At 45.7% G+C, this 13,508-nt stretch overlaps 1 protein-coding gene across 1 annotated transcript in view; it reads left to right on the top strand.

Annotated features, from left to right (window-relative positions):
• LOC144807264 (phospholipase A2 inhibitor and Ly6/PLAUR domain-containing protein-like) overlaps positions 1 to 1,938 on the top strand; it is a 63,412-nt gene extending 61,474 nt beyond the window's left edge. The window contains exon 5 of the mRNA XM_078673110.1: positions 1,119 to 1,938. Within this exon, the coding sequence (XP_078529236.1) occupies positions 1,119 to 1,288 (170 nt within the window). The 3' untranslated portion in view covers positions 1,289 to 1,938. The remainder of the gene's footprint in view (positions 1 to 1,118) is intronic.
• The last annotated feature ends 11,570 nt before the right edge of the window (positions 1,939 to 13,508 follow it).

Raw genomic sequence — 13,508 nt, 5'->3', positions numbered from 1 at the left:
TTTTTGCTCTGACTAAATATCTATCATACAGTACATTCCAAGGGATTGCACCACACAAGAGCAATACCCTCTGAAATAATAGGACACTATGGAATGCAGTAAGAAGCAGGTGATCAGGAGGGTGATAATCCAGCTTTTCTAAAAGTAGCAGTTCACTCTTACGTGTGTCCTGTGCTCTATGCAAGCACAGCAAATTACATACTCACCGTTTCATGCTCTTTAATTCATGACTTGAAACAGACACAACAGACAGCCAGCAACAATACCAGAACCAGCATAGTGAACATGTGTTTGTCTGAGCTATTTGTGAATACGGGTTATGCCAGGTGATTTCATAAATGTAAGGCAGACTGTGCAACTCATCTAGGGTGGCAAATTCAGGTCAGTCTCCGCCAAACTACATGTTGTAGCCATGGGAACCACAGGATTGTGTTGTTGCTGCTGTACCCCCAGCAGAACAAGAGATGGATCATATTTCTTCTCACTTTGCAACATTGGTTGCCAGAGGATTGTAATGTGATAAACCACAAGGATAGCCTCGCCACCAAGAGGAAGTGGTATTTAAGGACTATGCAAGAATATTGAAGAGCCCCAGAGGTGTTAGCATAAAGAGATAAGAGATACAAATAAGAAATTTCTGTCATGAACGTGGTACAGATCGCTATGACATTTGCAGAAAAACATTCTTGAGTAGAGGTAATCAGTTAAATTAACAAGTACAGTGTTCAACATTTACTGTAAATGACAAAGGTAAACAAGGATTGAAAAAAAAAGATTTATTGGATAACCTCCTTAAAATAATGTGGATGATTGACATTTATTTTTGACAAGGTAAGGCTCAATCTATTACTTACCAGTCCGGCTCACGGTGTCCTTGTTCATGGCAGACCTCTTAATTCCCACCTTAGCTTTCGTGACACTCACAATTCAACCTGGAATCCCAGGTCCTTGAATCAGGTCCAGGTTGCTTTCAACATCTACCAGTGTGTGTATTAATGGCCAATCTGAGATCTTGGGAACTTTGGACCAGGATAGGCATATTTCTTTCTTAGATGGAGAAAAAAAGTATGTAGCAGCATTGTTAATGACTGATTATTGTCTGTGTGTTTTTCCCACAGGTGAAGCTGCGAAACAGTATAGCTTGACAGGATGTGTTTCTCAAGATTACTGTGAATTATTTCACCTGCCGGCGACCCAAATGTACAGTTATGATTTACAGTGCTCACCTGCCGAAAAAGCTTTGAGGTCATTATTTAAACCTCTGATGCAATCACACCCCATCTTGTGAAGAGGAACAATGTAAGAATGAAACAGAAGAACTCATGTCAGCCTCCCTGGGACACAGAATACAAGGAAGCAATGTGTGTAGAACTGTTTATGCCGCCATGTTGTTTATGTACCACCAGCCTTTATATTCAACCATGTATAGCGCCTAGGCACCTCAGAGGGAATGCTCTACTTGGTGCATTGAATGATTGAAGCCCTGGCACTGCAACCGCCCAAAGATACTGACTTGGGAAAAGATAAGAAGCTCCTTCTGATAGGATTCTAATGCTGACTTAATGTGCAACCATGGAGGAAACTGAAATCCCTTTATTTGAAATAACATCAAAAAATTATGATGGTTTAGTCTATGTACATCCTGCCAATAATATAAATATAAATTACATATCAAGTCCTGGTGTTGACATGTGTTACACAGGGAGTGTACCACGCTGCTGCATGCTTAAACACTAGCTGACTTTGAATGTCAGACTCCTTCAATTTTTTAACTTCCTTTTTACCACTAAACACAGTTCAATTATAAACAAATCTGTACCAGAGCCAGAAAGAAATGTTTACACTCCTGTCTCAGATACATCTCATGTATTACGATTGTAGCAGTACATTTCTTCTGCATGAGAAAGAAGACTGTTTAATAAATACTTTTATTGAAAACGCCTGTCTCTCTATTTCTCTGCACCTCTGATGAAACGAAGCATGTACGATTGACTGAGTAAAATATCTATCTATTGTTTCCACACAACTCTGAAGATACGTTTTATCTTGGGGAAACAAAGTTGTCATGTTTATGCGGTTGTCAGAAACGAATCCCTTCTTGTTTATTCGAGAAAGTTTCTAGTGACCTCTGAGCTAGCTGGCACTCACAATTAAGTTTAATATATTTGATAGAGACCTAGTAGACCTAAGTCCTATTTCAAATCTATAGGATATATGATTCCAATGCGCAGAGCCTATTGGGAATATAGGAACTACACTATACCGCAACATAATCAAGACCCAGTTCAATATGCACAGAAAATGTTGGAGTTGAGTGGGGGACCTGGATCATTTACGCAAGAAATTATTCTCCATTATTTGAATCTGACTCAACTTAACATACCCCAGACCTCACTTCCATACCACAGCTCTGCAATGTACTTGGCCTGATGAATTTGTAAGAGATCCCTTGGTGCCCTAGACCTAAGCCTATGTGCAAAACTAGAAACCACCCCCATAGTTTTTTACAGACTCCTATCTTTTGGCTTCAATCAGAGGTTTCCAACACTTCTTAACATTAAATAAAATACCCAAATAGGAGAAGGCCTTGACTTTACTCAGGGTAACATTTGATACCTTGATGCTTTGGGGCCCACTACCATTATGTAGGACTTTGAAAAGTTAGCCGTCGAGTCTAGAAGCCCCCCAAAAAACATATTCAGCCAACAACAGGCCCAACCCTTGTGCAGTCCAAGCTATCAGGACCATGTCATCCACGTATAATAGAACAGGGAGAGATCTGTCAATAATCTTAGGACAATTGGCCAAAACAGGTAATCGCGCATACTCCAATCCATTAAAATATAAGCTGAACAGAAAAAAGGGCCGGTAACACACCTGCCGAACCCCACAACTCATTCCAAAATGATTGAGTGCACTTAGCATCTTGAGAAAAGTGCACCAAGGCAGAGGTAAATGAGTGGAGATCAGCTAAAGAGCCAGAATTCTGGGATTGACCCCCATCTCACTGATCAAAGCCCATAGTTTGGCTTGGTTCACCCTAGTTAGAGAAGTCGTCAAGTCCATCAAAGCCAGGTGTAAGAATTCAGGCCAAGCCACTTTATACTTAATATTAATTCTTCAGACATTGCTATGAAGTTGACCTTCCACACTAACGTCATACTGGACATCACTCAGAATCTTCTTTCTTTTTATCTGCCCAGTCGCACAGCCTATTTAGAATCACCCTACCAAGACCTTAACTGTAGAATCCAGTAAGAAAATGAACGTTAATATTCTGGGTTCTCTTTATCCCCCTTCTTAAAAATGTGGACCATCGCTGTGGTTGACCAAGAGGGTAAGGGCCCCTCCTGTACAACCACATTTAAGACCTGCATTAAAAAAGGAGCACAGACGTCCATATTTCCATTAAACCGGTCAGGTGGTATGTTGTCCAGCCCGGGGCCTTGTTGCTGGACTGGGCTAGAATGCCTTTTGTGATATCATCTAATGTGAACACCACTTTGTTACTAGCAGACACAGATGCAGCATGGATATTAACTTTCCCATCAGCCCTCTGATTATAAATGCCCTCAAAATTCTCCACCCACTGCTACTCTGAAATTTGATTGCATAGAAGCAGAACAGAACCCTCAGCAACACAAGGCCTGTTGATAAACGCACTAGAAGAGAGAGCTGTCCTCCGTTTCACTGGCTTGACATAGCTCCTCCTAGGCTAATTCCTGTGAATTATATTTACACACCTTTTGTTCCTTCTTGTACACGTGCCTACAATTTCTAATCAGCTGCCCGTCCCTCGTGATTGCTTCAACTCCATCTTCAAAAGTCACAGGGATCTCAAGCAATCACTATCAAACCATTTCGGGTTTCGCGCCACCCGATTGGTATGAGACTACACAGTCAAGGTTTGCCAAACCCCCGAGCTATGCATTTAAAAGCTTCCAATACCTCCCTCCCGCCAGCCTCACTATCCAAACAAACGACAAACTCCCATTGGCAAGTTGTAGAGAGAGAGGTTTGGGAGCACTGGGGGTCAACCTGGGACCATTTTAACCTTCTCCCCACGTCAACGGCCAAAAGGCACTTCAGAGCCCCCCTTGAGTAATGTTTTGGGCCCAAAGCAATATCCAAACTTACGGATAAGGGATTGTGGTCACTAGAAGGACTAGCAATGATATTAAATAGGAAATGTAGAAATATAAAGGTGCTGAAACAAAAATAATATCAATAAGCCTTCCTCTGCCCCTTCCTTTGTAAGACGGGTGAATTACTGGGTTTGAAGAATTCCCTGGTGTCTTTGCTCTAAAAACCATATTATTTGAGTTTAAGAGCTCATTTAACTCCCTACTGCCTTGTGAGTGAACAAAGTGAAGTTCAGCCGACAACTGCCAGAAGGGGAACAGCCATCAAGGGGAGGATTATATAAGCGACAATTAAAATCACCAGCCAACACAATTTAGGCTTGTCCACCCCAATTAACTGGAAAGGACCTCAAGTGATGGTTCAAATTTGAAAGTCCTCGGGGCTCTAAACCCCCGCACTTGCATTTGTAAAAATGAGCCACCACCAATTAACAGGCCCCAGGGATTGGGAACAGTAGTCCCTGCGTTGTATCACCATAGCAGTTAAGGTCTGCAATGTAACCACTCAGCTAAAATCTGAAAAGTATCACTAAACCCCCTTTTCACCTCACTGCCATTTAGATAACAGCTGGTACAAAAAAAGTCATGTAACCCTCAAGGAAAAAGACGTTATCGATTTCCAGCGGGCACTAAGGTGGTCTGCCAAAAACCAGGTAATCAATAGCAGGATTAGCCCCCCGAGAGATGAGAGTCTGCTGGATTGGTTAGGATACCCGGTCTCTAGAAGAAACTCAGTGACAAGGCAACTATCCCTGATGAGTCTGATGTTGATCAGGGGGCAGAAACAAGTAGATTCCCAGGTAACAAATGTTTATTAAAGTTAACCACCACACAATCTCCCACCAAGGGTTTCCTATCCTTACCAATCAAACCTACCCTCCATGCCATATTGATAGAATCCGCAAACCCCCTCCTTAAAGAGAGATGAGAGCTAAGCCAATGCATCACCTTATTCTTAAGCTCCTGAAATAAATCCCTGGTGGAGCCACAGCAGGGGGAACATTTCCCAGAACAATGACATAATGGGTTGCTTCTGGTGGCAAATTTACCACCATACCACTCTTGCTTTGAGGCACTGAGTGCCAACTCCTCCCCTCGCGCAGATGGTGGGGCAGGGCATCAAGTTCAACAGAAAAATGAGTAACCCCCGAAAGCCCTTGTCATGGGTTGATGCAAACCCCATCCTCGAGCCCTTTCAATCAACTGGACCTTGCAGCTCTGCTAATAAACCCTGCTCCTGACCACCCTTGTACCCCGCCCTCTCCTTGGTCACAAGGGAAAGTACACATAAAACCCTATCCTCAATGTGGGAAATTCTAAGCAGGATTGGCTCCAACTTGCTGTTTAATAATGTTTCCAAATCCCTCATCAAAGTAATCCTGAGGGGAGAGACCTTATCTCCCACTGACATTGAAGGAGGTTGGACCCCTGGAAAATCCTCTGTGGGGGGCTGGGTCAATATGCAAGACTTCATTGTCTGCTTATGCCTTAGGTTGGCAACTGGGGTAGTGAGAGTCCCTACAAGGATCCTCAGAATACCCCAATGGTCTCCTATTGCTGGTGAGCCCCTTCCCACTTGTGTCAGAGAGCGACCCACGAGGGAGGGAAATGTCTCTGTCCAGTGAAAGCCTACTTTCTACAAGTTCAATTTCCTTTGCTACAGCCTCCACAGCCCAATGGAGAAAGCCTTCTATAGATGATACTCGGATAGCAGCAGCGTGAGGCGTCGATTTCGGAGGGGGACCTTTCTTTTTACCCATGTTTGAGGTAGCTGTTAATACCATTTATCCCCTAGTAGGACTGGATGGCAACAAAACGATTCCAAGCAGGGGGTTAAAAAAAATGCCAACAGGGCTAACAGACAGATTACTAATTATTAAATAATTTAAAAAAAAAGTAAATAATTACTAAAAGAATGCCCCCAAACTGTACCCCAGTAGAAAGGAGGTAGGCACAAGCAAGGACGCTGCCCGTGAACGTGCTGGGCACCTGTGGCCCTCTTCAGTCTCCAGTGCTGTCTGTTATCAGATTCTGAGCCTCTGGTGGTGTGTGCCAGTAAGCGGGAGGGGCGCACCTCACAGGGTCCCCCACCTATAACTAGAATCACGCTGGTTGTCGGGGCAGCTGCACACCTCCACACTGGGCAGTTGCTCTACATGGCAAATGGAGCTGTGCAGACTGCGCTGCGTGCCTGGCCTCTCGCTGTGTTCCTTCTGTCTCCCTCAGGCTGCAGATCAAGATTACCGGACAACACATAAACAAGCCTATTTATTGTTGTTTTCAGTCTTACATGCAAGAAGGAACAAGCATTGAAAATGCAAAAGGTCTCGCCTTTGATTAAGGTAAAGCCATTTGCTTTGCTAACGGTATTGTATAGCAAAGCAAATGGCTTTACCGTAATCAAAGGTGAAACCTATTGCATTTTTAATACTTGTTATTGGTATCATTGTGTCATAGCATATACATTTTGTCATATACATATCGGACGGCATCCAGTATTCTCAAACAGTGGTTCTTCTCATGTAAATCAGAGATCAATTATGCGCAGTAGTCGAAGTGGGGAAAAAAAAGTAGGGGAACTGTGGGTGGAGAATCAGGGGGCGGGAATAACCGAAGATTGCATCAGTGGGCGGAGTCAGGGGTGTGGCTAGAAATAGCAAAACATACCAATTTTTTGTACTTTTAGCATTTTACTGACCAGTTACAGCTTATAACGTTATTTAATTAAAACAATGGATACACATGTTTGAGGTTTAATTCAGGAAAAAGCAAACACTCATAGGGAATACAGGTTTATGTAAAGCGTGTGAAATATAACCAGGAACAACATGTTACCTTAATGTTTTTACTCATTGTTCAGAAATCCATGATTATTTTTTGTCTCAAACATTGAGGTCATGAATCAGGGCTCCTCCTGTACACATGTGTTAAGCAGGGCTCAGAAGAGAAAGGAACTCCTCAGGAGAATCTAGACTCACAGAAACCCACAAAGGCCCCTTCATATTCATGTCGCCAGCTAGCTGCTCAATCATAATGTAGCAAAAAGAACAACTGAATGCAGAACAATATCATACATTCACCCCAGTACAGAGATCTGGGCCTAAATCCATTGTTTCTTTGCTCACCATGCCATTCCAGTTTGGACCCAGCCATATGCAAATCAGTCTAGATTCTGCACCCAATGGGAACAGTCCTGCCCCCTCCCTTCTCCTGCCCCCGTCACCGCTCCTGCCCTGTCACCGCTCCTGCCCCTGTCACTTCTCCTCCCCGGTCACTCCTCCTGCCCCCGTCACTTCTCCTGCCCCCGTCACTTCTCCTGCCCTGTCACTTCTCCTGCCCTGTCACTTCTCCTGCCCCGTCACTTCTCCTGCCCTGTCACTTCTCCTGCCCCGTCACTTCTCCTGCCCCGTCACTTCTCCTTCTCCTGTCCCATCACTTCTCCTTCTCCTGGTCCCTTCACTTCTCCTTCTCCTGTCCCGTCACTTCTCCTTCTCCTGTCCCGTTACTTCTCCTTCTCCTGTCCCGTCACTTCTCCTTCTCCTGGTCCCTTCACTTCTCCTTCTCCTGTCCCGTCACTTCTCCTTCTCCTGTCCCGTTACTTCTCCTTCTCCTGTCCCGTCACTTCTCCTTCTCCTGTCCGTCACTTCTCCTTCTCCTGTCCCGTCACTTCTCCTTCTCCTGTCCCTTCACTTCTCCTGTCCCTTCACTTCTCCCCCTGAGCTCAGACAGAGGGTTTAACTGTATAAAAAGGGGCTGTGTCCCCTTACAAACTGTTCTCTTCCAGGATCCTTTTGCTGAGGGGGGCTGTTGCTGTTGGGCGCCAGGAGGACCGCCACTTGGACTGCCTCCCTGCCTGGAGGCCCAGTGAGCTGGCTCTCGGCCCAGCCTTGTCCCCCTGCCTGCCTCCAGAACTTTGCTGGTGCTCTATTTTTGCTGATAGCGCCTGGGAGTGCTGTATTTTACTTATAGCGCCTGGGAGCGCTTTTCTCTTGTCCTTAGCGCTTGAGCGTGCTTCCCTTGTTCTTCGCCGGCGCCAATCCGGCATCTGACCCATTTTTGCTGATTTGGTACCCCGATCGAGTGCCCACCTCGATTTATTATTTACTTAGGAAGAGCCGGTACCCACCCGGCATTCACCCCCGTGATTGTGCGCTTCTCGAGGGAGAGCCGCCAGTGAGTGCCAGGGCAGGCCGCCGCGCTGCCTGCGGTAAGCATTGCCGGCCAAACCGGAAGTCCCACCCCGCAGCCGCGGAGCAAGGAGGGCCTGCGGCTTGTATCCTCGGCGAGGCTCTCACGAGGGAGAGCCCCGCCGCCCAGGAGAAGCGCCGCCCTGGGAAGCAGCTTGAGAGGAGGAGCAGCCCCCGTCCCAGCAGCCGGTGAGTGGGGCCGGGGGTCCGTTCCCTGAGAGGAGGGCGTCCGGGCACATTGCCGGTGCCTGCCCCTCCCCTCTAACGCGTGGGGCGCTGGTGGTCATAGAGGTCCCGGGAGGGCCCGGGCAGAGTCCTTGAGCGGCCCCGAGATACAGTGGGCCGCTCCCACGGTGTCTCCGCTCCCCCTGCGAGGCCGCATTCTTGTTTGGCCCACGAGGGCCCCAGGGGCACTTTTGTTGGTTTGCGAGCCCTGCGGGGCTCAGTGGCATTTCTTTGAACCCCGAGGCTCTGAAGGGCATTGTTGATTTTCAGCCCAGAGAGGCTCAAGGGGGCATATTTGTTTTACGAGCCCTGGGAGGCTCTGGAGTGCCATTTTGTGATTGAGAGCCCCAAGAGGCTCCAGGCATTCCTTAAGTTGCAAGCCCAAAGAGGCTCGTGGGGGCATTTCTTTCTTTAGAGCCACGGAGGCTCAGGGGGCACCTTTTCACTTAGAGCGGCCCCAGAAGGCAGCGGGCCGCTCCCACCCTGCCCACATTGTGTTTTTGAGCCCAGCGAGGCACCAAGGGGCCAGTCCTTTGTTTAGAGCCCAGAGGGGCTCAGAGGACAGTCATTGTTGTTCTTGGGCCCACGAGGCTCCAGCATTGACCCAATCATTGTCTTCACAGCTGCCCAGCACTTAATGGGCAGCTGCTCCATTTAGGCCCCTGACTTTGGGACACAGGGCATCCTAGCCCCAACAAGGCCAGTTGGCCTAGGGACTGCTACAGGTGGTGGCTTATGTGAGTACTGCGCAACTGTTCTTACACCGCTGAATGTTTTTAGGCATCATGTGTTTTCCTTCCCTGCACCTCTGAATGTGTTTTGATGCGTCATGTGCCTTGTCCTTACACCGCTGAATGTATGTTTATGCATCATGTGTTTAGTGTTCCTATGCCTATACCCCTAAATGTATGGTGAAACTTAGGTGGTTGTTTTCTCCTAGTACAGGTGTTGCTAGGGAGGTCCTGGTTCCCTGCGCAATATTTTCTTAAGGTGGTTAGGGTTGCGTAGGTGGTACTTACCTGTTACCAGTGATTACTGGTGGTGTGCTCTATTTTCTAATTTGTGCCACAGTGGTTTTATATTCTATGTTCTAAGTGCTAGTTATTAAAGTGCCTATTCCTGACAGTGGTCCAGGTGGCCCTGTCTTGTACATATCCCCTGTAAATTCTGCCTGTGCCTGTTGGCACATTGTAAAGTGTGTGTTTTTATCTGATGTGTTTTGGTATAATACAAAGGCTATTTTTACATACAACCTTGTGTGGAGTTTCCTTTGTGGTGGGCCTTGGGTGTTATTGCTGGGGGTGCACGCGCAAACACTTAACTCACATTGCCTCCGAGTTTAGCCTTACTGCTCGTGCTACGTTACCAAGGGGGTGAGCAGGGGTTATCTTGGCGTGTAACTCCCTTGCCCTGACATGGAAGTGGTGGTCTCTGACTGACTTTGGCGCAAGCCCTGGCCAGCCAGGGATACCATTTCTAACAACCTGTAACTACACTGTCGGAAAAACTGCTGAGCTACTTGAAGGACTGTCACTCTGCTTCGCAGCTGCCCTGGTAGTACTGCTTTTCTCATGTGCTGCCCTGCTGTCTGCTATTCTCTGACCCTGCTGAGCACCAAAGTGATCTCCAAGGGTTTGTTGGATTGCCTTCTGTTATTGAGACTCAGGGAGATCAACATCTCTACACCTGATTCTGTCCCTCATTTACTGGAAGCGTTTACTGGAAGCGGACGCAGATAATTGCTTCAGGGAAACCGGTGCGTCCACTGACTGCATGAGCAGAATTCGAATCATTGTCCCTGTGCCAGAAGCAGACCTAGTGCTTCGCATCGGAACCGAAGCATCGCCTGCAGAACTCATCCCTCGACTGTGTGGAGAAACCGGTGCATCACTTCGGAACAAACACATCTCGGTTTTGGAACTGACGCTTCACCACCACTGCGTGAAGAAAATCGACGCACCTCGCTGTTGTTCCAGGATAAGATACTTTGTTCACCGAGGCCTGCTTAAGTCCTGTAGCCGCCCTTTGACTTTGCCTCTGTCCAGCATGACCAGATAACCCGCACTGGCACTTATTGCTTCTAAGCACTAGAACTCTTTTTATTCTTTAATAATTCACAACTCGACTTCTACTAATTGGATTTTTGTCTTTTTGATCTTAATTTATTCATTAATTTATTGTCTATTTTTCTAAATGTGGGTGGTGTGTGTGTGTCTGCATCTGCGTGCATGCATGTGTGTGTGTGTGTGTCTGTGTGTTGCACAAATACTTTATACATTGCCTCTTTAGATAAGCCTGCCTGCTCTGTGCCAAGCTACCAGAGGGTGAGCACAGGTCCTCTTTTAATGTGTATCTAGGTTACCCTGACTAGAACCACGCTAGTCAGTGGACATGGTGCTTACTTTGCCATACAGAAACCCCTTCTCTCCCTGCCCTTTCCTGCTACATTTAATTCATGAGGAAGTTAAGTGTCTTTTTTTATTGTCACTTGAATACACATATTGCAGACTTCGTTTTAATTAGTATTTTTTTCAATCTGCTCAAATTGTGCATATAGCATATTTTTTATGTTATTTTACAACACCCAGTTGATAAATATTGTAGATTGAGATAATATCTCATAGCTGGAAGTTTTTTAAATATCTGTATATGACTGAGCATACCACCATCTGAGTGGAAATATTCTTGGACACTTAATTATATAGTAAATAACTATAACTCATTTAGAAATGGCAGCAGTTAAGCAGCAGTAATAATCTAGTGTAGTAAAGGGCTAAAAACATGGGAGCGTTGTTCTTTTGGTCTTTGCTAAACAAGGGTTTATTGAGTGACGCACTGCCTGCACGTAAAATAAAGGACAAATGTATCCAGGTTATTGTCAAATATGCACTTTCAGCCTGTTCTGTTTTTTTTTAGCAACACATAAGCTTTCTGAAAACTTGTCAATTTACTTTTTCACTGGATCAAAACCATCAAAAGTGAGAGACACCATCTTGCCTGCCTCTTTCTTTGCTGCTCAGCAATCACAATGAGTTCCTCCGAGTTCTTTTGTGATATTTGCCTGTTATTGTAATTTATCCTGCATAATACTAGACAAAGCACGTTGAGAGCTGGAATTGTATCCTGTTTTTAATTACACTTATAGTGGACTGCTTGTTGCAAAGAAAGAGGCAGTAAGATGGTGCCTTGCTATTTTGTCAACACTGGACACTTCAAAAAGAAAACTAATAAAATAGTTTCAGAATAATTGTCCTCGTTTCTGTTCTGCTGTGAGACTTGGGGTGCATTGGCTGCCCAAACTGTTAGAGGTAAAGTCCATTTATGCATTACGGTATCCGCAGTCTCAAATTTCACTAGATATTTAAGACTGTCTTCAGTAAAGGGCATATTTCATGGAATGCTAAGAGGTTTGCCCTTGTACCTGCCTGAAGCTGAAAAATACGTAACATCGTTCCTGGCAATTACAGCATTAATACTGTTTATTTTGTGTGTGCATTTCCTTGTTTTGTAATATTTGCAACATCAATACTGTTAATTGCTGTTGCGTGGCACAATGCTATATATTCTCGAGCGACACAGAAAAAAACAAGCAGACGTGCACACACAAGCATTCCACACATTTCCTTTAATATCTTTTCCAAGAGTGTCTCTATTCGCTCCCCTTTCTCTCATATTTCACTCACACAAAAACAAACACAGGCAAGCAGATACACATAAGCAGACACTTACACAAAAGAGTCAGGTGGAATTCGAGCCATTTGAGCCTTGTTACCCCATGGCTTTCTTGATAGCGCTGTCACCGGGCTGCCTCGATTTCTGTGTTTGCAACACAGCATGATGGTGAACACCCGGACGGTATGCGAATGAGCCCAAGCTGAATAGTTCAGCGGGGGCTCGGCTCAGGTCTACAGAAGTGCCTTAGCTGTCAGAGAGGCCGCCAGCACCAGCGTTTCATGAGTACCAGTACTCTTCTCAGCAGAAGAGAAGTGCTGTTACTCAGAGTGATAAAACTAAGAAGTGCCGGCACTCAGAGTGATAAAACTAAGAAGTGCCGGCACTCATAGTGATAAAAACTAAGAAGTGCCGCTACTCAGAGTGATAAAAACTAAGAAGTGCTGGTACTCAGAGTGATAACACTAAGAAGTGCCGGTACTCAGAGTGATAAAATTAAGAAGTGCCGGTACTCAGAGTGATAAAACTAAGAAGTGCCAGCACTCAGAGTGATAAAAACTAAGAAGTGTCGCTACTCAGAGTGATAAAAACTAAGAAGTGCTGGTACTCAGAGTGATAAAACTAAGAAGTGCCGGTACTCAAAGAGATAAAACTAAGAAGTGCCGGTACTCAGTACCTGTGAGTACCGGACCATTTAAAGCTCTTATTTTAGCTTGAACGAAATGGGAGCGTCCCATGTAAATTGAAAGTGTTCGATTCTCTATAGGGTGTGTTCCTGCAGAAGCCGCAATAATACATGGGATACCTACACACCATGCACATACGTTGCACTCTTAAGCAGCTTCATCTTGGGACTTGCTGAGCGATTTATTTGATCAGCAGATGCAGAAAATGATGCTCTTGTCTAGTTCAAGAATAACAACATGAGTGCGGCCCCCTGGGGGTGCTCAGCTGTAGAATTTAAAAATATCCTGTCTGCAGTGAGACAAAGGACACACGTGCCAAGTGTGGGTGAATCTGTTTTGATTTCAGATTCCACTGGGACGGACCCTAGCGGGCATGAATGAATGAATGAATGGACACGTGAAAAGTGCATGGGTACCAAAGGCCTCCCACCGCTAGAGAGCGCATGGGAGTCTGTCTGCCAGTGCTGGGAGCTGCTCAGGCGTGGGGCTGCAGGATTACTTTCATGAAAACATCCTGCCTGCAAAAAGAAACTCTTTGCCACACTTCAGCGTGACCCATGACCTTCTCAATGCTGGTGGTCACCAGTGCAGCGCAT

Source organism: Lissotriton helveticus, chromosome 1_2 (genome assembly GCF_964261635.1).
Source record: "Lissotriton helveticus chromosome 1_2, aLisHel1.1, whole genome shotgun sequence".
Lineage (NCBI taxonomy): Eukaryota > Metazoa > Chordata > Amphibia > Caudata > Salamandridae > Lissotriton > Lissotriton helveticus.
This window is presented reverse-complemented; position numbering and strand designations above follow the sequence as displayed.